General features: G+C 44.3%; 1 protein-coding gene across 3 annotated transcripts in view; it reads left to right on the forward strand.

The window, feature by feature from the left end:
* The window catches only part of ARHGEF9 (Cdc42 guanine nucleotide exchange factor 9), a 121,773-nt gene that overhangs the window by 23,795 nt on the left and 70,202 nt on the right, over positions 1-27,776 (forward strand). For all 3 annotated transcript variants that reach the window (XM_019618249.1, XM_010715344.3, XM_010715346.3), the window contains exons 3-4: positions 1,993-2,140; positions 4,997-5,097. In XM_019618249.1, coding sequence (XP_019473794.1) covers positions 1,993-2,140; positions 4,997-5,097 — 249 coding nt within the window. The remainder of the gene's footprint in view (positions 1-1,992; positions 2,141-4,996; positions 5,098-27,776) is intronic.

The raw sequence follows: 27,776 nt of genomic DNA on the forward strand, positions 1-27,776 counted from the left end.
AGAACTTCTCTGCCCAGGAGGTTTGCTTTGTTTTTTTTCCTCCTCTCCTTGTTTCCCAATTAAGGGGAGTGTGCTGCACTGGACATGGTACAGAGAATGGGACATGGAGCCTTATGTCATCCACAGCCTCCCACTGTGCCTTTGGGATAATTGTAGCCTGTCTGCCTTGTTCTTCATTTGTAAATAAAGATAATAGTGCATCAGTGAAAGCTGAGGGTGCTTGAGGACTTAAACCATCAGAAGCACCCAGTTATTAGCAGGGCCATGGAAGTGTGAGAAGTCTGTCTCAAACTGAGGCTAAAAGCCTTCCAGTGAAGAGCCCTCCTTTTTTCTTCTCCTGACCTTTCTAAACTGAATCTTCTGCTGATGTCTTAGCTCCAGGATTACACACAAGGCTTCTACATCGTCATGAGTCACAGAGAAGAAAATGAAACGCAGGGTTTTGAACCACGATTTTCAGAAAGATAAATCCATTCCACAATTCTTGCTGTTGTCTCTATCAGGATGATTTCCTCCTGAAAGAGGAGGATAAAAGTTGGGTTTACTCAGGAGCAAGAGAAGCGCCAACCTTTTTTCTCCATTTAGCTATAAATGCTAGTTTCTCATTTGTTTTAATGTTATCTTAGGGTATACCTGGGGATATTTGCTTGCTTTAAAGGTGCTCCAATCAATTGCCAGTGTCTTAGTGTTTTAAGCAATAATTCCTAGGCTATTGATATAGAAGGCTTGACTTGTTCACAGTTGTTATCAATCACCTTCCAGAGAAACTACTATTACTACCAAAGCCATTCAATTCCATCTATGTGTGAAGCCCTTTCTCTCTACAGAAGGCTTCTTGTACCCTCCCAATGACTCCAACAGCACAGCAATAACAGCAGTGCTGTTAGGTTTATTCACCTCCTGTCCTCTTCATAGACCATCTGTGGGCTTCTGTTTATGGAATAGGAAAAAGACCTTATGTGACCTTTGGAAATGCCTGGAAGGGAGTGTCTTGCTAAGATTCTTGGGAATTAAGGGAATGACATCCTGTTACTAATTTAATTCACTCTTACATAGATCTTATTAAATCATCAAGACTCTTGAGTTTTGCAGGAATTGTTCTTGCTGGGTATCTTGGCTTTATTCTGAAAACTTGAAATGTTTATTTCTATAGTAGAATGGGCAGATCCTATTGTTCTGCTGGATAGGCACGAAGATGAGCAGATTGTTCTCCTAAACCTCACTGTTGCATTGTTCTACTCCTGTGTGCTTCAAGTGCTGGAGATACTTCTAGCACTTCTTTAATGTCTCTTGAGCATGGCTGTGCTCGTAAATCTGGGGTAGCTAATGGGGTGTAATTAGTCGTTGGCTAAAAATCCAGACAGGAACAGTCTCTCCTTTGCTTTAGGCTACCAAAGGGTGCATCTGCTAATTCAGTTCAGGACTGCCAGTTGAAGCAGATCTTTCAGCTGTCTGTCCACAATCTGCTTTGGATGCACTAATTGGCCTTAATGACCCTGAGCACACTTAGGTGGGGTCTATACTCATTATCCCAAGAGTTCCGTTTAAATTCAGCTCTGGGTGCTCAGTTCCTGAAGATTGAGGTTCCTGCAGACTTTGGGCCCTCAGCACCAGCTAATTCATTCCCTGCTTGTGCTCCTGCTGGGGCTTGGTGACACTGGTGTGGACAAAATGCTGTGCAGAACACAAATGTCTTCATCATGTTATCCTCGAAAGTGCCATGGAGACTCAATGCCGCAGAAGTTGTTGGACTTGAGCACCATGACCTGTGCTCATGGTAGAGACTCCCATACAGGGAGAATTAGAGCATGCCAGAAACAGAGTCAGCAAAACTTTGTCTTTCAGCAAAAAATGAAAAGAAGAGGGTGCAGATTGCAGGGAGGAGCCACAAGGTGTGCTGTACCTTCTTGGGGGGGAGGGAGGTGGAAAGTGTTATTTGTCCCAAGTTTAACATGCATTGCTAAATTTCTTCTCTGACCCTTTTCTTTCCAGGCAACGTCTCATCCCTCTCAACCATCCCCACGAGCACCTCCCTTCAAGGTGCTTGTAGAGAGATGTCGCTCCGAGCCGCTCTCCCAGAGCACCCCGATGGGGCTGGACCAAGTGGGTGGGCGCATGCAGCACCTGCTCAGAAGACGTGGTGAGTAGCTTTGCAGTGGTTATCCCCCGAAATCTTTGTCTTTCGGTCTTGCTAACATGGGCTAAAAAATCACAAATGTGGCTTGTATCTGCTCTTGTTATAAGCTTTGAACCAGGTGAGGAGGCTCTGATAGCCACATGCTAAAGAGTTTCTTTTTTTCTTTTAACTTTAGAGTCTCTGAATGCAATCCCTGTAATTTGGTTGTGAGAAGATGAACAGATAAGTGCACAAAGAGTAAAAGCTGTTCAGCAGCGTTTGTGGGAGTTGTAATTTGGTAGTTTCCTCTTGGCTTTCTGTCATCTTACCTGTTTTTGTTGTGAGTACTTGGCATTTGGAGGTGTTGAGTGATGGATTCTGAGATCATAACTCAGTTCTAATGTTTGTTTGGAAAAAAGCAAGCTTTGAGTTGTTTTTTCTGGGTACTCTTCCTGAACAGATAGACAACCTTGTGAGTCAAAGACTGTGGTGAGTTATCCTCTGCAGCACTTGATTAATGTAATTATAATTTGTCCTGCTCAAAGTGACGCTGGAGAAAGCAGGACTGAATGTATTTGCTGGAAGGGTCTTGTTTTGGCAGGTAAATAAGCAGATGCTCGAATGGGCAACGTGACTTTGTGAAGCTCTAATTAAAAAGATTGATAATTGCTGTAAGAAAATCATTTCTTGGAGGGTTAGTACTAGCACTAAGAATGCCTTGAATTAGCAAGTATGGGAATGCTGCCAGACTGCATTGGCATTGCTTGGGAGCACACTGGGGATCTGAGCAGTTAATGGATGGCGGCAGCACGTTAAGGATTAAGAAGAATCAGAAGGGAAAAGGCATAGCAGCTGCCTCTTTAATTGATGGCTCTTCTGTAGTGGTGCACATGCTTTTAGCACAGGCGTCTCAAAATGTGAGCGCTACTGCGTTTGCACATTGCTCCTGAGTGCTACTATATTGGCACATTTCCTCTGGAGCCTGGTAGCAGCCTCTTGCTATAATCGGCACTTGCACTGCAGCTTGATTTTCTGTGAGTCTAGAAAGTGAAATGCTAAAAATAACAGCAGGGTGTCTACGTCAGCAATGCGTTTAGGAAATGGGTCTCAGTGCAATCTCTCTCCCAGCAACGCTGAAAGAAAATCAGGATTGCTGCCCACCCAGCCACGTCAGGGCTGAGGCAGGGTCCCAGCTCTGCTGTGCTCTGTGCTGCTATCCTGGGCAGCAGGGAGTCCCCAACTATTTGATTTGGGAGCAGGGAGCTTGCAGTAAGCAGGCAGAGGCATGTATTTTGGCTATGTAACTAAAGGTGAACCTAAACACCAGGAGCACAGATCCTAAAGTGTATGTCCCTGTCTCCCACAGCGTAGACCTTTTATCCTTTGTTGTCTGGTTTCAAAGCCCTCGAGACGGACAGAATCTGAAACCCAAACTGGGGTGAGAGGTGTACCTGGAAGAAGAAAATTAGGGTTGGTCTTTGTAGTGGAAATGCTAAAGCATGGCTTAAAGCAGTGATTGAGCACCTGGTGGGAAGGCAGCGCCAACCCAAGGGAGCTCAGGTGCATGCAGTGTACCTGAGTGACTGGAAAGGGTGAAGCCAGGATCCACCCCTTCCCAGACTTCATTTATGGATTGGCAGTGGAGGTGAGGGTATCTTGTTGGAGATCCCTGCCTACCTGAGGCCTTCTGAAGGTCAGCAGTTTTTTTTTTTCCTTTGATTTTGCATGCACAGCTGCTGCATTTGGGCTTATCCTTATTTGCTGCAGGCTGGGACTTTGCTACACTGCTGTTACTACTGTGCTTTCCACTGCATTATAGCATTACAGTCTTATATAGGACAGGAGTTCTGGAATGTGTGTTTTCTGTAGGTAGGTGCCTTTCTCCATGAAAGGGGTGACAAAGCTCCATGGGCTGTGGATGCCCCTGGGTGTGTATACACACACAGGTACAGACATCAGTTCCACGTGCTGCCCGGGCCGCATGTGCCCTCTGAAAGAAGCCTGGGCTGGGGAAAGGGGTTAACATCTAACTTCACTAGTTCTGGGAGGGGAAAACCCAGACTTGCACAAAATGACAGCTCTATCCCCCTAAAAGAGGGAGATGATATAAGGAACCATTTGGGGTGACTAGGAAAACAAGGCTTAATTTTGAAAGGTGGATTACTAGCCCTTCCCGACCATTTGCTTCTTCTTTACAATCTTGTGCTTGGGTGTGTACAGTCTGTAAGGCCAAGCTGAGAGCTGGTGTGAACGGAATAACTTAAAGCCAGATCAGAATTGCACTGGACTGAAATGCGTGGGATGAGAAATAGCCACTGCTTTGAAAAACAGCGTTTGTGGGCTTTCCCATTGTTATTTTCTGCATAAATTTGAGAAGCTGTTTCTTTTTCAAGGAATTGCATCATACGAACTGCAAGAGTTATAAGGCTGGGACTTCTGCAGAGGTACCATTAGCAGTTACGACCCAAGGAGCTATTGCACTTTTAGCATGAGCATATGCAGATGATGCTCTTCTGCTGCCTGGTGCTCCTGGGAGGGCACTCTGGTTTCAAACCCACCCTGTCTGACCTCACCTGCTCACACCACCTCTTAATTTGGCTCTTGGTTCCTAGTTTATGCCTGCCTTTTTGTAATATCCAAGCTGCACTGTTTTACTTGTATCCTAAGAGCACCGAATAAAGCACCTAAATATACTCTCTGCTCTCTTTTTCTAAAGAAGGGGTTGAATGAGTCTCTTGCAAACAATTTTGTTTCTTTCATTTAAAAGAACAGCCTCCGCCCCCAGCCTGAGCTAAAGCACAGCATTTATCTTTTGTCATTCCTTCTTTTTTTTTTTTTTTTTCCCTTCTTTTATTTCTCCGGTGGATTTTAAACTGGCAGCTGAGAACGAACTGGCTTCAAAGACTCTGAAGGTGCGCAGGAACGGCGGACGTAGATGGAACCTCCTCAAGCCTGGAGCTGAGAAGCTGCAAATCAGTAGGGTAAGGCGTTGTTTGAAATATGCCTCTGCATGCTTCAGGGTTGTTGTTTACCTACCACATGTTTAGCCTCGGAAACTAACAACCTGCTTTACTAACGGCTTCCTGAATCTGCGGTTCCTTCAGCCACAGATGAGAGTTATTCTTTTGCTATTAGAATTGTTTTATAGTGATAATAGGTGTGCTAACCTTTCCCATTGGATTAGTTTCCCTCAGACACATAGCGGAGGCGTTGTGGTGTAGTGGAGGCACTGGACCTCCCATTGCTTTGGTCGAGCGGTTCTTGCAGGTGGAGGAACTGTGACGTTTCAAATAGCCTATAGATTTGCTCAGTGGTTTTGATGTTGCACTTCCACCCCACCCCCATCCCTTTTTTACCACGTGTCCATTGGGTTTGTTAGTGCTACTAGCACCATCTCTGTGACAGATTCACATGACTGATTCTTTCCAGAAGAGTTGTGTCTATATTTGCAAAATCTATTTTGTTCTTTTTTTTGTGAATGTTGCTACTAGCTGGGGAAGAAAAAGCTGTTGTGGGCCTTGGGATTTCCCTGTCTTTCTCTATAAGCTGAAAAAAATAATCAGGAAAGATAGCAAATAGTTGTTACATGTGTCTGATGTGCTTCCTTGTTTCTGTGTGGGATTGCTTTTAGTCTGTGCCATGCTGTGCGTTTGAAGTCTGGAGACCTTGGCTGTTCTGTGATCTTGTTTGGCATTTGTATCATTTGTGAGTCTGGCTTCACTGGTAGCCGACTTATAAAACTGAATAGTACAAAACACAATGGATTTGCTAGCTGGCGTCTACCATGATGCAAGGAAAGTTTTCTAATGACTGAGCCAAAAGAGGTTTAGCCTTTGTTGTTCCTCTAGGGTAGACAAACAAAGGATGATCTGGGAGCCAGGAATTTCCCTGCTGGAATTGACAGGAGGAAACTGACCTCCTGTGGTTGTGTCTCTGTGGTTCTTCTCTCCATTACTGTCCTTCCTTGCCAGTCCTTTATTGTGTATCTTTTCACTTTGATTCTCGATGAGTTGCCTTCCCGAAATGTGATTTCCAAGGAGGACCCAGCCTTTGTGCTGTAGAAGCAGTAGGTAGGTAGTGAGGCAGTCTTCTCTGGCCTGCTTGTGTTGGATATTTCTTGGCTTGCAAGAGATACATGCAGGGATAGACCACTGCTATCTCAGTAATTTGTGGCTTTCTGGAATGCCTCCAGTTTTCTCTCCTGATTTTAGTGGGCTGAGATATAAGATAGAGGGCAGTGAACAAGCAGTTCAACCTTTCCTTTTCTCTCACCTCCATTTGGATCCTATCCTGTTTCTCAAAAATAAGTGCTGCTTTCACCTTGAAACAGCTATTCTAGTTACAGGGATGGTGAACATCTAAGCTTCTGGAAGATAAAATGATCAAAATTCTGTACAGCTGTTTGTTTTCTGGGACAGAATAAAGAAATGCAACAGTAATACCCACCTATAGAGGACACAGCAAGGATTGTTACTGCAATGTGACAGCAATGAGACAGGCTGCAAGCCCTATCAAAGAATCTCATCGGGTGTGCCACATGTTTCCACATTTGGAATCTAGTGTTAACTAGTGCATAGGTATGTCTACTTAGCAAATCCAACACTTTCTTAATCTGTTCATAGGAGATGTATGTTTTGCAGATATTTTGTAAATATCCTTCCAGCTCTGCTCAGAAACCAACACATTATTCTGTTCTGCCATAATATTGCTAGCAAATACATGAAAAATAGAATTGTGTCCTGAGTCATCTCAAAAACATCTCGGACTTGTTTCTGATTGAGAATAGAGCATGACTTGAGAGCACCCTTACAAAGACAGCTGAGAATTAAAGCTCCAGCAAACCAGAAATACTGCTGGAGTTTGGGAAATGCTAGCTAGGAAATTTTCTTTCTCCAGTGGAGAAATATAAGGAGGATGTGAAACAGAAAAGGTAAATGAGCTCCTTGTGAGTGCAGAGATCTTCATGTGATACTTGGCTCAGAGACAGATGTACCAAAGACCCGTGTGTCACTGGGGCACAAGATTGGTTTGGGGTGCTGAACAAGCTGATCTCTGAGACTTGTTTGGCACTGCCATTAGGCAGCTTGTTGCTCAGCCTGAATTACAGTGAACAAGCAGGTGTGAAACCTGTGCTGGAGTCTATAAATCTGTTACTGTGGTGAACACCACCAGAGCAGATATATAAATGTGGCTCACAATAGCAGTGCTGGAAAATTCACCTGCTGCCTCTACCCCAAGTTGAGTGAAGATGTATGGGTCTGTAAATCATCTGTTTGCCAGAAAGAAATTTCTTCATTGGCAAGATTTATAAATTTGAGATAACATTTGTGAACTTGGGTATCTCTTGTCAGGTGTGTTCATTGACAGGTGCAGAACTAGTGCAGAAAGGAGTGATTTATACTTCCAAACCAGATGTCAGGCTTCCAAAGAAACTGCTTGATTTCTTTCCTGAATGGAAATGCCTGAGGTGGAGAGAGAGCAAAAGGAAACTCACAAAGCATTAGGCTTGTCTTGGAGGCATCAGTGCTATCTTGGTCCTTGAAGAGATGCGGGTTGTTGTGCAAAAAGAGTCTTGGCATTGTTACATGTTGTGCAAAAATGGAGAGCTGTTGATCATTTTATGAAAGAATCTCTTTTTCATCAAGACTGTTTTTGTCACATCTGGTTTACTGTGTCCATCACTTTGCAGCAGGCTGTATCTTGGTGCATCTGTCCAGATAGTGGGGACAGCTGCTGGTAGCAGCCATGCCACCTCCCTGCTTGGTGGTTTTCTGTTACACCTTGGGGCTGGAAAGAGGAGCAAAATGCAGTTGGAAAAGCAAGTGGTGGTAGCAGGACATGAGAGAAAGATGTGTGTGTAATCCTGTGCTCCACCTCATCTTCGTGCTCAGCATGCATACATCAGTGTGTTTTGTTGTTTTTTTTTTTTTTCTTACTAGTCTCAGCTTTCTTCTATCAGTCATACCCAAGCTATTTTAATGAGTTAACACCAGCAAGTCTGGACACTAGCCTTAGAAATTTCCTATGGGATAGATAAGGTTTATTATCCACACTTAGTGGGTGGGAATGAGGAAACTGAAGCACCACAGGGTGGTATATGGAGAGCCAAGCAATAATCTTTCATTTCTCTCTTAATTTCATGATGGAAAAAAAAAAAAAGGAAATGGTATCAAACTGAGTTGACTTGTGAAAGTTTTTGGTATTTTAAGTGCATTTATCAGCCTTGAGAAAACTCTATACTGAAACACTTTATAAGCAAAGCATTTCATTTTGGCACTATGGTTGCTTGGAGCCTTTACTTTGATGGGAGCAATTTGGTGCAATTAAGAACCTTCAGGTGCTCAAATCTGCAGGCTGTGCTGCAGCAAGAAACTGAAATGCCAAAAGGAACTTCCAAAAGGCTGCATTAGCTCTGACAGGGCCCTTGACATCTGTCTTACCTCTGTGATTTACCCTCAGGTAAGTCCTGCCAGCTGGTGTGTGGCTGAGCCCTTTGAGCAATGGACAAGGGAAGAAGTGAGTTATTTTCTTCAACCCAGAGCTATTCTGGAAGATGTTTTATTGGTCAGAATGCCTATGGGAGATACTCCAGAAGGAGATTCAATTATTCTGAAATCAGAACCATCCACTTAATAAGCATAGGACAGCTTTAGTTTTTAGTCTTTAACTTAGCAATGATGATGGCAAACGTTCATGTTCTCTGCTACTTTCCCCTTTTGTGTTGTGTGCTCTTGTACAAAGGACTAAAGCCTCACTTCATGTGCTGAATGAAGGCCACAGCTGAATTACTTAGGATGGAAACTTGGCATTAATGCTAGCATCTTCAGCATACTCTACATTAACGATCAGTAGGCCTGTTGTGCAGAGGTGTTGAATGTTTGCAAAACCCCACCAACCCAGCCTGTCCTTGCTCTTCTTCCCAAGCACTGGAAGAAGCAGCTATGTTCAGAAGCTGCTTTGAACTGCCTTTGCAACCCAAAGCTAATTCCCCACTGGCACATTTGTAAGGAATAGGAATTTCAAGCAAACTGCAGCCTGCAAGAAAGAGGAGTGAAGGGAAAGTTGATTTGGGTTCCCTCGCTCACGCTGTGCTGAGATGAATAGGGAATGCTGGTTGGTATTCTGTACCAGCTCTTCTGCTTGCTATTTTTATCACCTTGCATAATGCTGAGTTTGCATTTTGTTTAGTGGGGTTATTTTTTTCCCTCTTTGAAACGTGTCCTGCACTGCGTTTCTCTTGGCTTGCTACTTTGGGGAGGAAGGGGATGTGGAAGGGATTGTAGACTGCTGCATTCTGATACGTGAGCTGTATGTAATCATAGTCATTTTTTTAGCTCTTCTATCCACATGAATAAGCTGATAGAAAAACGTTGTCCTGTGGCTTTCTGGATGCTAATTAATTTAAATATCACCAATATTTAAATTAACATTGATGAGAGTGTTATATGCACATGAAGAGAGCTGCCAGAAAAATGCGTTTTCTTTTAATCTCTCTTCCTTCATTTTGAACATTTAGCACTTCTGCTGCCTGGGTGCATCTCATCTGTGTGTCTTCTGGGGTTTATTTTATATCTTGATAAACCTATTACACTGCTATTCATACTAGTGCTCTGAAATCTTTGTATAGTTTTTTCCATTGCTTTCCTCCTCGAGGTCACTCCTAGGCATTTGTTAATGTTTGTGTGCCATATTGTTTAAAAAAAAGAAAAAAAGAAAAAAGAAAACAGAAAGGGGGAAAATAAGACCTGTTCATGCATTGTGGAAACGGCAGTTCAGTCCAAGTTGAGTGGTCCCAGTGACCCCGTGAAAAAACACTGAGCTTGGAGTGGTGAGTTTCTCTTCTAGATGGCATGAGAGATTTCAAGTTCCAGACTTAGAAGAGGTTCTCAGCTGTTTCAAGGTTACAGAATACCTTGGGAAGTTTTCTGTGCAACTGCAGATGGTAGGTGCTGCATCCTGCATGGTATTAAATGTGAGTGGAATGGTGACTGTACATAATCACCTCTTCTATAGTGCAGATTAAGCTCTCCTCTTAAATACAAGCTTGGAATGGATTCTTTTCCCTATTGCTCTGTAGTTCTATGTTGATTTCTATGCTTCAACTCATTACTCAGCTCTGTCACTATGTTTCACTTTAGTATGTGGTTTACACAAAAGAGGCTCTAATATAAACTCAATTTGCGTTGCGTTGCTGAAATGTTAATAACATTTTGGTTGGCAGCTCTGTGTGGTTTGCCCTTCCCCAGTGCGCTGTGTTCTTAATAAACCAAAGTCTGTGGTAGGTGTAGCATAAAAAATCTCTGAGTAAATATTGGAATAAGTGCTTCTGTAGTGCTTCCTAAGCTCTGGCTGCATTTGTGATTCAAGGCCACTGCAGTGCTGCCAGTATGTAGCTGAAAAGGAGCTAAATTTGGGAGGGAGAGGTGAAAGCAGAGTCATAGCTTCAAAACCTCTTCTGAGATGTGATTCTTAGATGCATTATCCACACAAAAGTGCACGCTGGGTAGGGGAGAACATCCAGAAACTCGCTGAAAGTTGAAGAGGAAATGGTTATGGTGCGTAACCATTATGGTTACAGACCTCATACAGTCCTGTAAGGCATGAGGTCTGAAACACTTCACTGTGTCACTGACCCAGCCAAGGGCTGTTCCCTTTCAGGGCTATTCCCCTTCAGCTTCTGCGGAGATCTATATCACGGAGGTCGCAGGGCTATCCTGCTCCTGTGCTGCTGTAAGCTGTGTGCGGCACAGTGCAGTGTCCTCAGCTGATGATTTGCTTCTGTTGACTCTCCAGAAGGGTGATCTGGGACTATCCCCACAGCTCATTTCCCCCATCTTTTCCATTCAGATTATAATTGTGTATTTTGGTGGAGATGCATCAGCACTGTGCTAGTATTTGGGGAATGAGGAGTATAACATTCATAGGGTGAGAAGCTGCGTAGGAACATGGGTGTTATCCCAGTGAAATCACACAGCCTGCAATGAGCTTCTCAGTGAATCAGGAAAAACGTCATCTCTTAATGGACTATGAAGAATATAGGTACTAATCTCCCTAATAAATCTCTTTCTATGTCTAATATGTAAGAAAATATATTATCCTGTTGTCTCAAAACCTTGAGAGATCAGTCTTATCTGAATAAAAATTTAATATTAGCTCAGTTTGGTGTGATGGGGTCAGTGATTGCACTCTTACGCAACTGGAGTAATAGATGAAATCATAGCTGGTTGCACTGTGGCTTTTGTCAGCATTAAACACTGTTTACCATCACAAACACCAAGACACCCACAACAGCAAGGTGCATTGCAGTGTCCTTCGAAGGGTGAGGGAAGCTGCAGAGCCCAGAATGTGACAGCCAGCATGAAGGGAAGCATTGCCTTATCAGTGAAATATTCCACAGCCTGTGGTTCTTGGGGACTGCCTTTGGAAGGATCTTTTGGCACGTCCTTGGACAACTCTTGTCCTTAACAGGGGATGTAACTTGTGCTGAATGTGGAGAGCTGCTGCGGCCCCCGTTGCTTCCCAGATATGGAGCTCTGTTGTTTAAATCTACGTGCTAATGAAGCGTGGTCTTTTGCCATTCTGTTTGTCTGCTATTGCTTTGTGTGGTAGTGTCAAATTTAGGTGTCACCTCAGTGATGTTACATGTGATTTGGTAAATGAAAGTGAGGAAAACAAAAAATATTTGCTGCAAGCCAGAAAAGACCTGATGCCAAGCACAGCTGGAGTGGGATGCCTGAGAAGCAGATTGCTCCAGGAGAGATGAGTCAGTACTGAATGATTCCCCTTTGCACTCCTCCTTATGCAAGAACTTATCTAAAAGCAGAAGTGTCTCCACCATTGTTCTTTGTATGAAGGGTGCTCCTCAGTTCTGTCTCTTGACATGCTTCTAAATTTTTAGGTGACTTCAACCTTGCCTGGAGAAACAAATAAGTCTCCCTGGAGCCAGGCAGAAATTAACTGTCTTTTAGAGGAAGTTTGCTATGCTGTAGGGTTCTCAGTGTTGCTCTGATGTTTAGATGTGGGAGAGTTTGACCTATCATTCAATCAGTGTCAGCACAGTGCTGGTGAAGGGGCAGAGCTGAGCTGCCAGCAGCATGTTGCCAGGCAGTAGCAGTGGTGCTGTGCTACAGTTCCCCTTTGTGTGGACTGCAGTTGGATGATAGCCTCTACTGGCCCTAGAAAGTGGGAAAAGCAAGGGAAGAGCTTTCACTTACCTTTTCCTCAAGACTTTACTGTAGCTGTGATGCATTCAGGTGTCACAGCAATGCTGTCTGTGTTTTTGGAATTGCACAGGGTGACTCTGAAAGAAGTTGTCCTGTGGGATTCCTTTCTCTTGGTGATGCCTCCCAGTTGTTCAGGCATGGGCCACTGCTGGCTGCAGACAGGGCTGGGCTCAGCACGATGAGGTTTCCAGCTCCACAGCAATTCCATGAAATTGTGAAGAAGCTCATGCAGTCTTTTGCAAAAGGATATGGTTTTTTTGGTCTCTCTCAAGCCTACTGAACAGTATACTGTCAGGTGTTTTCCACCGTGTGGTGCTTTCTTTGTAATTCCCTGTGCTGAAATACAGCACAATTGGACAGCCGCCACCAAAAGCAAGACAGCCCAGATGCAGTGTTATGGTGCAGTGTAAGGGTGACGTTTCCTAAATCTTCTCCCACCTCTGGCCCAGTGATTTGGGGTGAGAAGGGGAGGGAGAGCTACCCCTCACTCTCATCTCTGTCTCTTCTCTTTACTGCAATGGGGTTTCATCAGAGATCAAGCTGTCCGTGTTCCTGTCTTATGGGTTTATCCGTGTGACTCCACTAGAGCCAACGGGTATGTAAAGTGACATGCCTCAAACCCTCTTAGTGCTGGGCACAGGGATGGAGGAGGGAGAACAAGTGAAGTGTCTCAACACCAAAGAGAGCAACAATCCTGCCCAAATGTGAAGCTTGCACTCAGGCAACGCAGGAGCAGGGCAAGGCTTTGGCTGTGTGTGAAGTAAGAGCCCAAAGGGGCAGTGCTTTACACCATGAAAATGAGCTGTGCAGGTCAGGAAGCTGTTCAGCCCCATGTGCACAGTGTTTTGCAGAGTTGTTCTGGGAATGCTTTCCCCGGTAGCTGCGGATTGCCTATAAGAACTGCTGCCCATTAGATCAGTTTGTATGCACGCTTTAGTTCCTTGCGTTCCTTATTGGCGCCATCATCTTCTCTTCTGAGGTACCTTACTTTGATTTCTAACACTCAACAAATACCAGATATTCCTCCAGAGAGGACTTGATTACAGCTTAGCTTTGACAGCTGAGAACCGTCCAACTGACAATCTGAAATGCTGCTATTTTGAGCTCTGCTGTTCTCAACTACCAGCGGTAAGTTTGCATTTCCTGTGGATGGGATTTGGGATTGATGTGGGTTGTTACAAATCAGGTCCACGGTAGATGGGGCAGTGTTGAAGATTGCATTGTGTAAAGCGATTGTCTGCCTTTGTGAGTTTGGTTTTTTTTTCCTGTTAAGATACTCTTTCAGACAAAACAGAGCAGAATTAAACCCCCACATGCCAGACAGTCATTACTAAAGAATTTGGTTTGTTTTACTGAAGCATTTTACAAACCCTTCTGCAGAAAGATCTATTTCTTTCCCACCATTTTCTTCTTTCTTTTTGGCTTCAGAATAAAGGCAAACTGAACTTTACAAGCACTTTTTGGGAGTCAGACGTTTTCCAGCTATTATTTTGCAAACTAGAGCGGCAGATCATGAGGTGGGAACCTAGTTATGCAAACAAAGTGGCCACGTCACACTTGGCCAAAAATAGCTTCAGTACATGTGCAGTAAGGTGGAAACGAAGGCCCTTGGTGTACATGGAGCAAACAGTGATGGGAGGGAGGAGAGAGGGGAAGCTGCAGCTTTTTGTTTAGAGCCTCTCAGGAGACGTTTAGAGAAAGTGTGCTTTTCAGAGAGGAGCAGAGCATTACTGCTCACAGTTTCAGTGGGATGGGAGTTACTGCCTTTCTTTCGCAGAAAGAGAACTCAGGTTTTGTGAGATGACACTTTGTTCCCAGAGGTGTTAATCATTTTTAATATCCACACAGAGCATGTAGAAATACTGGAGCATAGTTCAAAATCATGCCTGTCTGCTCCTCGCTATTGGAGGCACTCACATCTCATAGTGGAACTTTCCTTTGCCACTTAAGTCTGTTTCCATTTCAGCCTCATCAATGCAATGCCCCAAGCAGTTTTGTGACCACCCTCCTAGCTATTAGCTGTCTGGACTCTCACTGTCTTTTAATTTTACTGAGCATTTACAGCACGGATATGGTCTGTTATCCTTTTATATGTTGCATGGTACCTTTCGCCAGGCTGAAAATAACCTTTTTTTCTTTATCCTGTAGTATTACTACACTGCTCTCCCTTTGCAGTGATGTGTTCTATTGCTGTATCTGGCTGTTAGGAAATCACATAGCATTTCTTGCCAAATAAAGATACAGTTTTGAGTAAATAAAGGAGATAAAATAGTAACTCCAGTATGGAAAAATCTCCTGTCTGCCAGTGTGTAGATGTAGTTTTCATTGGATTGAAATCTTTCTTTTTTGTTTTTTAATGAAGACTTGCAATTTCTTATCTTTCAATACTTCTCTGGATGAGTGAAAAGGGGCCTATAAAGTTGAGCAAATGCTTGCCAGCTCCTGTAATGAGTGAGGCAACTCCCCAGCACTGTTTACTACCTATTCCTCACAGACTTCTTTTTGGTCTCAAGTGGCAATTATTTCTGTAGTCGTACAGAATTGTGAGTGTTTACCAGAATATCTTATTTGATGTAATCAAATAGGAATTCTGTATTTCTGCTCCGGTTCTTTCCAAAGCTACATATAAATGTTTTCTCTTGAAGATATTCCCAAATGGAGATTTTTATTGTTTCTCCCACCTCCAATTTTCTCATATTTTGTGCATGTGTCTAAGAAACAAAGGTTTTGGTAACAAAATGAACCTTTCAGGTGTTAAGATAATTTGACCTGAGTGTTCTTCAATCAGGATGTCTTTGTGTGTGTTGCTGTTCAGGCTGTGCCAGGTGAATGTTGTGGTGTTCTGAAATAGCACGTCCCAGGTGAAAACTGGCACAAACATACAGAAAGGGGATGTTAGCACTGATTTATTGGCTTGTCAATTAAATGAGAGCACTAGGATTCTCAGTGCATGTCTGAGAGGTTAAGTATTGTGGTGACAGCAAAATATCAGCTTCTTGAATGTAACTGCCCTTTCCTATACATTTATATTTAATTAAAATATTCATACATCCTGCACTCTTCAACATTAATTCGGGGATTTATTTTGAACCACTGCCAGGGGAGTACATTGTTATGGCATCCTCTTTCCACATCTATTAGCAGGAAGAGGATAATTGAGGAAATCTCACACAGATTTAATTGGGGACTGAGGGCAGGAGCAGGGAGGGGGAGAAACACAACACAAAAGTAGGTCAGAAGTTTGGCGGTGGATAACTCTTACTTGACACTGAGCAATCGAGCGGGGTGGTGCTGTTGTAGGCAGCCACAGTCCTGATGCAGATTTGGGGTTAATTGTGTAATTGGTAGTGGTGCGAGAGGAGCTGCCTGCCATGTAGCTTATATAACGTGCTGCATGTAGGCTGGTGTGGGTCTGGGCTGTTTCTGTGGCTTGGAGCATGGTGCAGCCGCTCTGCTGGAGTTGCAAGGGCAGGCAGCATCCCCTGCAGCTTTGCACAAAATGGGTAAGGAAACGGGGATGGCTGTGAGCAGCGCAGCCTGGATTTGAGGCAGGATTTGTGCAATTTTAGGATCTGGTTAGGAAGGCAGACATCACACTCCATATTGCAGCTGCCTGTGGTGTGCTGGTGCAGCATCCTGGCAAGGGTGAGAGCCTCAGGCTGCTCAGGATGTATGTGCTCCCTTCACACCCCATCAGCCCCTTTGCTGTGCTATGAAGGTGCAGCTCTTGTGTGAGGCAGCAATGCCTCTGCAGCCTCTCAGGTTCAGGGTCTTCCTATTATTTCATTATTTGCTTTTTTTGCCTGATGCAAACACGTAGCACTGTTCTGCAGATCTGCATTAGGAGCTCCTTTTGCTTATGCTTTTGCTGTCTGGCTAGATCTGCATGCCTTTCATGCTGAACTCTGGATGTACAATGCAGATGCATAAGCAGGCCGCATTCAAAAACCTCATCAAGCTGCAGTCTTTTTGTCAGGGCTCTGAAAATGTGCAGAATTTCTTTGGATCGCTGCTCTGTTTCTTGGACCATGATCTGGTTGCTCATCTATTGAGTTTTTAGACTCACAGGTCAAGCTTGCAGGGTAAGCTTTGGATCTATACACTGGTTGGACTTTCTGTTGTGTGTGTGGAGAGTCCCCAGAGCAAATGATACAGCCATGAGATAATAAGCAGATAATCATGGTCAACTGTGCTATTTTTGCATATTATCTTTCTGACTCAGTGTGATGCTGGAAGACTCCTAGGTTTGTTCCCTCCCTCCAAGGGGCAGCATAGCAGCATCCATGCAGCAAAGGGAGACTGTGTTGGTGCTTCAGGTGTAGATCACTGTGGGTATCAAATGTTTAATTTGTTTTTATACTGCTGGGATTGCACACACCCAGTTGGTGTGGTTTTGTCCCTTCTTAAGAATTTTTGTGATTCATGAGGAGTATGGCACTGTGGCACTGGGAAGGTGATGTGGTGTGCAGCTGGGATTGCTGTGCTTGGAGATAAGCAAGAAGAGGCAGCCACAGGATGAGCTGTCTGGGAGGGATGCACGAACACCTTGTGCCAGTACAGGACCAGGTGTGCTTCTCTCATGGCCTCCCAAAACCTGAGCTGGGCAAAGCTTGCAGCTGGTAACTTTTGCAGCCCCAGCTGACTGCTGCAAACCTGATGCATTAACTCCAAGCTGGGAGCAAAGCAGCTGAAGCAAGAGATGCCTGTGCTGTGTTTGTTGCTGAATTTACCTTGTGGCCCTTGGTTGGGACCAAGCCTGTTGTTCTGAGCTTGTGCAAACAGTAAGAAGCAGTGTTTGCTCTGAAGAGCTCCCAATGCAAACACAGGCAGACACTTTTGAATAGACAAAGTAGGAGCAGAGAAGGGCTTTAATTACAGATTCTGGTGTTGAATATTTTTACCAGGTTTCCCGAACATCTCTACTACCAGCATTGCCAACCCAAAGCATCAACAAATATGATTCTGACTTAGAAAGAAATGTAATTAAGAAATGTAAACACACAGAGAAGAGTGGAAGCTATTTGCCTCTTTTTTGAGCCTTGAGGGAGCCTCTTCTTGAGCTTTTTCATCTAGTTACCCAGAGCAGAAGCTTGTATTAGAAAAAAAATAAAAATAATTCTCATGACAGCAGCAGGTCATGCACTGTTTCTCAGGCCATAATACAGAGCAAACCCCTGCCTGCCACTCTAGGGCTTTTGCTGCTGTACTTTATTGCCAAGGTGTTTGGGTTCCGTTGTCACTGCCCTCTGATGAAGAGTTGCCCTGTGGGTGCTGTTGCTGTGGTTAAGTCGTGTATTTTCTCTGGGACGAATCTTTCTTTCCAGCTACCAGTTGTAAAGCCCACGGGGGTTGCAGATGCGTCGGCTTCTGCTGGAACAGAATGTACAAAAAATAGAGTCCTCAAGGACGTGACTTTGTGTACTACCGTGGCTGATGTCAGAGGATGGAAAGGTCTTGTTTTCTCCGGAAATCTTTATTCTTAATGCGCATTCAAGAAAGAGAAAGGCAAAAAAGTGTGTTCTGCTAAACCTAAGTTAAGAAGCCTGTTCAATTTTTAAACAGTTACATAAAACCATCAAAGTCTCACAGTAGAGAGATGCAAGTTTGTGCAAAAGAGAAAAAAGGGAAAAAAAAGCTGAAATGGAGTGTTAAAGTTAATTCCCCCAGGCTTACACCTAAAAGAGCCTTAACTCGTAGATGAACCCATTCCTGATCTTTTCTGTTGTTTTTTTCTCCCCTTCGCTGACAAAGATCTTCGTGCTGATAAACTCTTGGCTGAGTGTGGGTCTTCTTATTCCAGCACTCTGCTGCTTTTGCTAAACCAGCTGTGGGTCCAAGTGAGCATTCCTGCACTGCCTTTAGGGGGACAAATTTGTGGACATAATGGGAGTAGGGCTTGTCTGAAAATATGGACAAGCATGCTTCTGCACCTCCACAACCAGCTCTGTGTGAAGATCCCTGTTAGCTACCACAAATGTTAACTGAGCAATTCCTCAGCACCCCCTGACCATTATTCTCCAGATGCTTCACCAATAGCGAGTCAGAAGCTGAGCAGCACATCCTTGTTAGACAAGAGATCTTCCGGAAGGGCTTGTGCTGCATGATCACTCCTGTGGATAATGCATAGAGAAAGCTGTTCCAGGTCTGTATGAGTAATGTTAATCTATTTATATCTACTACCTAGATACTGGAAATCCATTATATCTGGTTCTGTCTAGACGTGATCAAGGACATACTCCCATTATTTTTTGATGGCATTAATATTCAATCAACCTTTGTCCTAAAGCATATTCTGAAAGCTGTAGTTATTGAGGAAATTCATGAGGAATAAAAAGAAGCTGTTCCCTGACAAAAAGAATGTCACATCCCAGAAGTACGCATGGAAAGTAGCAGGCACATCTGCTGTCCTAGTGCTTTCCTCCCAGCTCTGTAGCAGCTCTGAGCTCTCATTCCTGTGTGGCTGAATGGGCAAATGAAACTGAGAAAGGCATGTGATGTCCAGGTGCTTGAGGACAGCTGGGGTGAAACTGGACTAACTGCTCTTAGCTTCCTGGCCTATGCCAATGTTACTGTCCTTTTTCTTCGCTTTTTAGTGTTGTATTCAATATAAAGAACCTAGCTTTGGTTAATCGTAACTACTTGCTTTTATCATGTCTGCTGCAAAGAAGATATTTAAGATTAAAATTGCTACCACATCTGTCATGAACACAGTAATTACTTCGATTAAGTCTTCAGAAAATCCTAGTACAAGGGTGCTTGATTGGTAGCTCGGAGCCCTGGTTTGCTGCTCTTGGGAGTGTGGAGTGAGAGTGGGAGTTGAGATGTGTTTAGTGAATTTTGCTCACATGGGGAAGATTTTTGCTGGGAATGGATGTATCTTTTTTCCGTGCATAGCAAGGTTTTGTTCCACGAAAAGGATTCCTAAAGAAAATATCTCAAGGGAAAAAAAGTGAGGAAAATTCTGGTTTACGTAAGTCTGGCCTTTAAAAATGAGTGGAATTTGAGACTTTGAAGTGCTCTCGTGCACAGTATATACATTACACCATTTCCTTCCTATGTCTGAGAAGTGTCTGAACCTCCCCTAAGCTCAGCATAGGCCACAGGTGTTTACTTTAGGGTACCTGACTCATATCACTGTGTGTCCCACTCTCTCCAGTCTGAGAGTCTAACAAAAAAAAAGTCTGTTTTCAACAGGTTCAGAGCACAAAAATTTCTGTACTCCATGTCCATGTGAAGAGCTATCTCTGTGTCCATGCAGCAGACTGCTGGGTTTGGCAGGACTTTGCTATTGCTCTCAGTGCTGAGAAGTTCACTGTGTAAAGGTATTTTTTTTTTTGCCTTGTCACCGTTGGGAGAATCTTCTTTTCATTGTCTGTTAAAGAGCTGCCACCTGGCACTGCCACATGGCATTGCTGAGGTTGTTGTGGTTCAGGGATAAGTGCTTGTTCTCGTTTACAGTGCTGTGGGGTTTTTGGGATGACAGGTGCTATATGAGTACAAGTAATTGTCATCAGAACTATTGCAAAATATGTCTGGTTGCACAGCCTCAAGTAAAGGACCAATAATGGAGATGGGTCACAAGAGAGCTGGTTCTCGCATAACCAAATCCAGTGCTGTTTGCATGACAGATGAAACAAATATTTGGCTTGCTTGGTCGTGGCTGTTTATTCCAAAATGATGTGACAGAGAGGAAAAGAAACAGTTGCAAATGCTCTGCTCAGCACTGGGTGCAGCAGGAGCTGAGGATGACTTCAGCTAGGTGTTGTCTGACTGGAGAAAACAGGCAGACTGACCTGCTTTGGTGCATCCCTCCCACTGGCACTCTGAATCTCCCAGGGACTGCAGAAGGCTTTTGCAAATGATGGCTGTTTCATCAAAACTCCTGTGCTGCTCAACGGTCAAAGTGATAAGCCAGTTACATAACATGCACACAGTGTCTTCTGGTGTCTGCCTGGTCCAGGATGCCACACCTTTCCCATGGGATGGTGAAGCACCAATTTCCTCAACAGTGCAGGCACTCAGAAGTGACCTTTCAGTTTAAGCTGAGATACGTAAGCTGGACTTGGTAAGAACTTTAAAGAAGGGTGTGAGAAGGCATGGCCTGTGTGCAAGCAGCCAGCAAAGTGATGCTTTTCAACTTAGCAGTCCTTTCCAATATCCCTCAACCTCAACTGCAGACAGCATTTTGTTTGCCCTTGTTGGTCTTGATGTTTCTATCCACCTTTCTTAGTCTGAACCCAGTTTTATGTTGGGTCTAAGCAGCACTCCCAGAGTCTGTCCTTTCTGCCTGATCCAAGCCTCCCAGTGCTAGGGCTGGACCCTGATGTCGGGTGAAGCATTGCAGCTTGTCAGATGAGCTATCTTTGCTTTGGATGTGAGAAACCTGGCACAGCTCCACTTTGTTCCTGAGGTTTCGAAGTAGCACGCCCAAAATAGGAACGCCACACAGCATGGTCTCCATTAAGAACTGCTTCCAACAGGCAACTCTCATCTTGAGTTAAGGATTCAGTATGATTCAGTTATACTGGGAGATCGTTGCTGTGAGCTCAGTGCTCAGCCTTGTCGTGGTGCCATAGCAAGGGGCTCGCACTCCTTGTGTGCTGCTGCTAGTAGGTTTTCCCTGTTAAGGGGCAGGAATTGCAGTTTCTCTGCTCCCAGCTGTGAGGCAAGGAAGGCAGCACAGGCAGGAAGAAGCATGCCAGGATCAGAAGGGGCTCCCAGCTGCTTTAGGAGTAGGAGATTGCAGCATATTAGAACCTCTGCTGTGCTCAGCAGTGGAAGGACAAATTGAAAGTCCCAGTGGGACCAGTCTCCCACAGTTCATCTTGTTTCTGAGATTTTTGTTGACTGTCTGGCTTACAGGTAGCATGGGTCCCTCAATCCTGTCTTGCCTTTTTAGGATGTTCTGAAAGCTGAGCTACGTTTGTGATTCCTGTGTGGTTCCAGAGCTGAATTTTTGTTTTAATTGGTCTGTTCGTCTAATTAGACCAGACTAATTAGTCACTAGTTTGTGGAGCATCTAGAAAGAGTGGTTATCTCTGCTCCTCTGGGCTGTGTCTGCAGCTCTCAGGCCCTGGCTAGACCTGCTGTGGTTCTGCCATGCACTCTTCTGCCTTCTTTGAAATGCTCTCTGAATTCTGCCTTAGCACTGTTCTCTTCCTTTCCATCTGTTTCCTCTTTTCCATTAAAAATGAAAAGGGGGAGGAAAAATCCTTCATGGCCTAAAGGGGTTCCCCATTCTCTGGTAATTGTCAAAGTGTCAGCAATTGCAGGAAAGGTCTAAATGAAATCCCTTGTCCTGCATGGCTCAGCTCATCTGTTTTGTCACCTGAACTCACCAGCATCCATCAGTCAGAGGATAGAGATTTGCATAATTAGTGTTTTTCAGGTACCTTCTGAAATGCAGAAGGGGAAGGTACTTGTATACATCTCTTATCTAATGAGGTGCTGACAAAGACGTATCCATGGAGACATCCATTATAAGGCACTGTTCTGAAACTGGCTCTTTCTAAAGCCTGTTAAAATGCCAAAGGGTTTTCTTAAGCATAATTTATACTATTTCTTTCCTACATTCCTAAATAAAAATAGTTATGCCTGAATATGATGAGAACCATCATATTAAAAAAAAACAAAACAAAAAAAACCAACAAGTTTTGCAAGCTCTTGTTAAGGACAAGGTAGAAAAGTGAAATAAAAGAAAGAAAGATGCAGTGTGTTTTGTTTGTTTTGCTTTTCCTTAAGGTATTCTGACTGTTTTGACACTGAGAATTACTGCTTGGATGCTGGTACAGAAAGCTGGAGCCTGCCTGGCCAGAGGTGCTGAGCATCTGGGACATCCCCAGCATCCAGAAACTCACCTTGTCTGGATGCCTTAGCAGTCATGGAAATTTTTCCCTGAGAAGGGGATGCATAAATGTCTGCAAGAGGCTTCCATGAGCTCTTCCCCAGGGCATGGCGTGGTGTAGTGTGGCTGTGTGCTAGCTGCAGTCTCTGGCTCCTGGGCTTTGCTGGCCTATGAGAAATGACAGGCAGAGTTCAGGTGGAACGGCAGTAGTCCTCTTGTGTTTGTCCAGATATCCCTATCAAATTTAGTTGGGGTTTTTGGAGACAGGTAATCATGTCAGTGTTGCAGTGCATGAATTTTCTTTCAAAATGTCCTCTCTATCCTCCCCCCTCTGCTACTGCTCCAGTTGCAGCACTTTGTACTTTCACAACCCAACTCTTCAAGTCCTGAAGAAGGTGGTTGGAGGAAATGAGGCCTTTCTAATACAGGAGCTGTCAGGATCAAGCTGCCTCACACTGCTCCACATGTTCTGTGGTTTTCCTGCTGCAAGCCTCGAGTTCGTACCTTCATCAGTCCCATAGCAATGCATTGGTCAGAGACAAAAGAACAGGCTCAGTGTTTGATGGTCCTGCTGCTCACTAGTGTCTCTCTCGTGCTCTGACAACCTGCCCAGCATCATTATCTCTTGTTATAGTAATGAAACAAGAAAAAAGTTAGATGACTAACTATACCTTTTTTCTTTGCCTTTCCCGTTTTCTTGCCATTGTGTGGTAAAAACAGGAGTTCTGCAGAATCCGGTATATCTGACTTGATTATTTACAGATTGAAACTGTTGGAATTTATTTTTGAGTTCAGCTAATGGATAGGAAAAACTACAGAACACTAGACATCAGGCTGAACTAGTGATTAAGGTATGTACGCACTCCTTCCCTGATCCATTCCTGTATCCACATGAATACACTCAGCCCTGTATTCATTAAAAAATAAATATCAATCTGTAAAGCAGGAGGATTCTCCCAAAGGGAAGTCCGTACCATAGTTTAAACTGCTGACATTTACAATTTGCACTGCATTGGTTAGTCATGTAAGTCATCTAATTAGAGAACACGCTCTTGCGACATGGTTTGAAGGCTTTGGCACAGGGTTAGGAGGCTAGAGACTTGCTGCTGGCTTCTTGGACAAGGCAAAGGCAATCCCATCATCCCTCTGCACCCTGCCTTCTGTACTGCTGCTGCAGAACTCCCTGTGCTCTCGGATCTGCTGAGAGTAGTGGTTAGAAGTTTCCAGCAGAGGTGTAAGGAAGGTGGGATTGATTGCTCATTGCAGAGCTGCAGCATCTTAGAATTTGCTTCTTCTGTGCTGGTTTGCACAGAAGAGCGAGCTGCTTTTGCTTGCATTTGAAGTGAAGTAAGGTTCTTCACTTAGGTGTTCAGAACACCACTAGATAAGCTGATTTGGGAATTAGTCTCATCTTAAAGAGAGGTTGAAGCCTAAAGCTTTGTCTTTCTCTGCCATCCAGGTGTTGTCTGTCTAGTGATCTTTGGGATTGCTGGGCAGCCCTCAGGCTGTGGAAACTTGCTGAGCCCTAACAACAGAGCAACAGGCGTCTGGGATGTATTAGTTAAAGCAATGGTTTCTGAGCTGTGCTCTGTGTGCTGCTCTGAATGAGTCTCTAAAGAATAACCTAGAGAAGCGAGTCTAATAACTGACAGCTTAAATTCATCTTTGAGTGATCTATTACCCTTTGCTGTTCTCCCTAGAAATTTGTTAGTGCTCTACAAGCCAATTTGGCTGGATACCACCAGGTTAGGTGCTGTAAGTGACCTGACTGCTCAGGCATGGCCATTATGGAACACTCCATCAGCTCTAACGATCTGGACAAAATGAAATGAGCAGCTGCACTCCTCTGGCAGTGCTGAGCTTTGGGGAGAATTTCACTAGGATCAGGGAAGAGACAACTCCAGCACCTTCTCTGGGGTGGTGAATAAAGCGCTGGATATGGAATTAGTATATGAACCAGTATTTTTTGTAATTGTATCAAAGGAGAGGAAAGAAAGGGACATGGCTGTTCAGGAAAAGCAAAAAAGATTCGAGCATCTTGAGGCATTTGAAAGGAACTGGCTTCTCTTTTCTGACAGTTGTCTCTCAGCACATACTGGAGACATCAGTTTCTGTTATCTGAGCTATCTGAATATTCAAGTTGCTGTGGATAATGCAAACTTCAGGAGAAAAACAAAAATATGAAAACAACACCTCTGTGCCAGCAGCTCTCAGTCTGACATCAGCATTTAGCTGACACTTTGTTTGGATATTAGGAAGGGTTGCCAGGGGAGGGAGGAGGGCTGGTGAAGCCTGCTTGGTGCTGAGCAGGAATTATGAAAGCTCAGAACTGCAGGCTCCCAGATCTGTAAATAGTCTGATACAAATCTTGATGGGGAGCTCCCTTCTCCACTGTCACCTCTGTTCTGTTTGTTCCCTCTCCTGCCCCTGCAGATGCTGTGGCTGCGAGGTCTTTGATGTGCAGATATGGTGACGCAAGTTTTGTTCCCTGAGAGCCCAGATAGTTTTGGAATAGTGTGAATATTCAGGGCTGCAATTTGTGTGCAGTGTAGCAAAGGCACAGGGAGAAGAGAGCAGCCGAGGGCGTTGGAGCAGGCAGGAGGAATTGTGTTTGTGTGTTTGAGGGAAAGCAGCACAGTGTCACTGAAAGAATCCCTTTAGGTCAGTCCCTTGCTGCTCTTGCTGCCCCAGCGTTCTCTGGTTACAGTAGTTCTTTAGGGTCATAAAGAAGGGACATTTAGTGGTTTCCCCATCCCAGCAGCACTACCAGACTGAGCCAGTCCTCACCACCTACCCCCAAATTATAACATCGGTGGGACAAACTGCATCCTTGTTTTGAACAGAAATAAAAGGAGTCTATGTGCTTTGGGCTCTTTTTCAGTAAACTGACCCTTGAGCTGGAGATGTTGGGGTTGCATTTGGCTGGGGTCTCTCAGTCCCTTGTCCCTTTGCTTCCAGTTCTGCTTGTGTTGGTATGTGCTGGTTGCCAGTGCGTGACACAAAGCAGCTGCTGGTTAGTGGTTGATGAATCTGTGACTTCTAGGTGATCTGTGACTGGAGATGGGCTTCAAAACCCTTAAAACTTGAGATCCACGCTCATTTTGAGTGCTGGCAGATATCTGCTGGGAGCCCCTAGTGCCAGCAAAGGGCTTGAGCAACTGCACTGAGGTCACAGTATTGAGGCAAAGAGTTACTGAGCATCTGTGGTTTTGCTTGAGGCCCAGTTATATTTATTATTAGTCAGAGAAATGCATCAGGGATAGGTGTAATAACATGATATCTTGCACTGGAAAGAAAACCCATTGTTTTCTTGCAGATCTGGTTGTAGAAGTGTAAGATGTCAGATTTTTAGATCCTGAACACTGCCTGTTTTCTGACCGTGTTGCTCCCAAAGGATTGTCAGTGGTGTGGGTTGTGTGAACGCTCCTTGCCCAGGTCTCACAGAGCAAGGGACTCCAGTGGTACAGACAAGGGATCTTCCTGCACTTCTCTGCTCTGCTCTGATAACATCTGTCTCTCATCAGCTAAGCAGTGTAGAATTGGGTTTTTAACATTTGTGGCTAATAGTAATTTATAACTTGTTTTCTCTCTCCTGGCAGCATGCTTTTGTTTCTGATTTGGAAATTACGCTAATAATATCTCAGATCTCAGGTAATTTAAAGAATCTGTATGTGAGTACGTGCCTGGTGGGAATATACAGTAGGTAGTTTCCCACAGTGAGAAGGTTAAAGGCCTTTGTGAAAGCTGCAAATTTTCTTTGCCTTCAAAACAGGCTTCTAATCCAAAAATAGCTGCAAGCTGGTAGCTTGGCTTCTCCCTGTTTATTAGCAGCAGATGCTGCTAATAGATGCAGAGGGTTGTCTGGAGGAGCAGTGTGCGCGCAGGGCACCAGGGTACCTAGCTGGCTGCTGATCCAAAACAGACTGTCATCAAAGGATCGGATTTACATGTTCCTTGCAGAATTTCTATGCCTGCTCCCATTGCAAGGCAAATAATGGGCTGTCGCTGCCATATTTGCTCTCAGCTGTCCAAATCAGCGAGGAAAAATTATATCTCAAGGAGCCATTTTCTTCTGCAACAGCTATTAGCTTTTATATCTGTGAGGGCAGACTTTTCTGGTCTCCATATGGTGATTGTGCAGAAATTGGGGCAGGAACAAGCTTTTGAGTTTTGGGACTCATCTGGGAAAATCTGTGTGCTTCCTTTACAGAACTGTGCTGTTTGCAGAAAAAAAATAAAAAACCAACACGAAATCAAGCTGCCATTCATGTGACAAATTTGCCCTTCCCCAAATGTCAAGGTCTGACTGCCATAACCTCTCTGTTCTTATTACTGATGTCACATAGCTGAGAGTTCTGAGTAAACTAATGCCAAGGCACTGAAAGCTTCTTCTGTGACTGCTGGTATTTTCTTGTGAGATGACATCCCCATTCTGTTTGGGTTGTTGCCTTCCTCGGTTGCTTTTGGGTGAATGAGAAGCAGCTGAGGTCCCTTGAAGACCTTCGGAAATTTAGTCTACTCTATCCCTAAGTCCACCTTGCTTGCAGTGTTGACAGCAGTTTTGTTTTACTGCCTTTCTTTTGTGATGTGTGAATGAAGGCAGACCTTCCCCTTGTGGTACGTTGTGTGTGCATGTGTGTAAGGTAGGACAGAGTGTGTCCACCTTCAGGCTGGGTTACTATTCTGCAGACAGGATGGATGCCCTTGCCCAAGATGTGCAGTCCCCAGAGCACAGCTTTGCATGGAGATTTGCACAGTAGTCACTGGAATGCTTCTAAAAATTCAGCTCAGCCCTTGCTATCACCCACTGTGGAGGATTGCTTTTCATCCCAGCAATGCTGGATTTGGTAGGTTGGGTCTTGGCTCATGAAGCACTGGGAGGATGCAACTTGGTGGGACTGGAGGGTGTTGCTGAGCAGACCGTGCTCTGGGTGAGTTAGAGCCCAGGGCACTGGTCTGGGTCTGCATCTGGGGATTATCAGAACCTTCCCCTGGGTAAAATGCAAGTGAGAGTGTCTCGAAGGCTACAGGGTATGGAGTAGTTCCCTGTTAGCTGTCCATAGCCCTGTCACTTGTTGGATGTTCTTTGCTTAATGACTGGCTAGCACTGCTAACCCCAGCCAGAGCTCCTGTTTCTGCAAACAGCAATTCCTCACACACCCTCATGTGGTTCCTGGAAAACTTCTTTGTGTCTGTGTGCCATGATTGTTCTTTTTTTCCATTTCCTCTAGCTCCCTTTTTTTTTTTTTTTTTAAAGCATATAAAACAAAACCCTGCTAAATTCCTGTAATTATAGCCATTCAAGCACGCACATTCATGATAGGCTTAATAAAGCAACAACAAGTCAAGCCTTTGTTTCTGGGAAGGGGGGAAAGTCTTTTGGTACTTCAGTACAGTTTGACTGTTAGTGTATAATTTGCAAGCCATTAAACCCAGGCCTGTTGGTGGTCCAAAAAGGCAGAATGCAGTCATGAAAAAGGAAACAAATTATGCAGTTCCCCACTGCTATCCAAGCCACAGAAAGCAAGACATCCCGGAGGAACTTTGATTCATGGATTTTGATGCATTAACTTCAGTTTAGTAGGGCTTTAGC

Source organism: Meleagris gallopavo, chromosome 9, assembly GCF_000146605.3.
Source record: "Meleagris gallopavo isolate NT-WF06-2002-E0010 breed Aviagen turkey brand Nicholas breeding stock chromosome 9, Turkey_5.1, whole genome shotgun sequence".
Taxonomy (NCBI): Eukaryota; Metazoa; Chordata; class Aves; order Galliformes; family Phasianidae; genus Meleagris; species Meleagris gallopavo.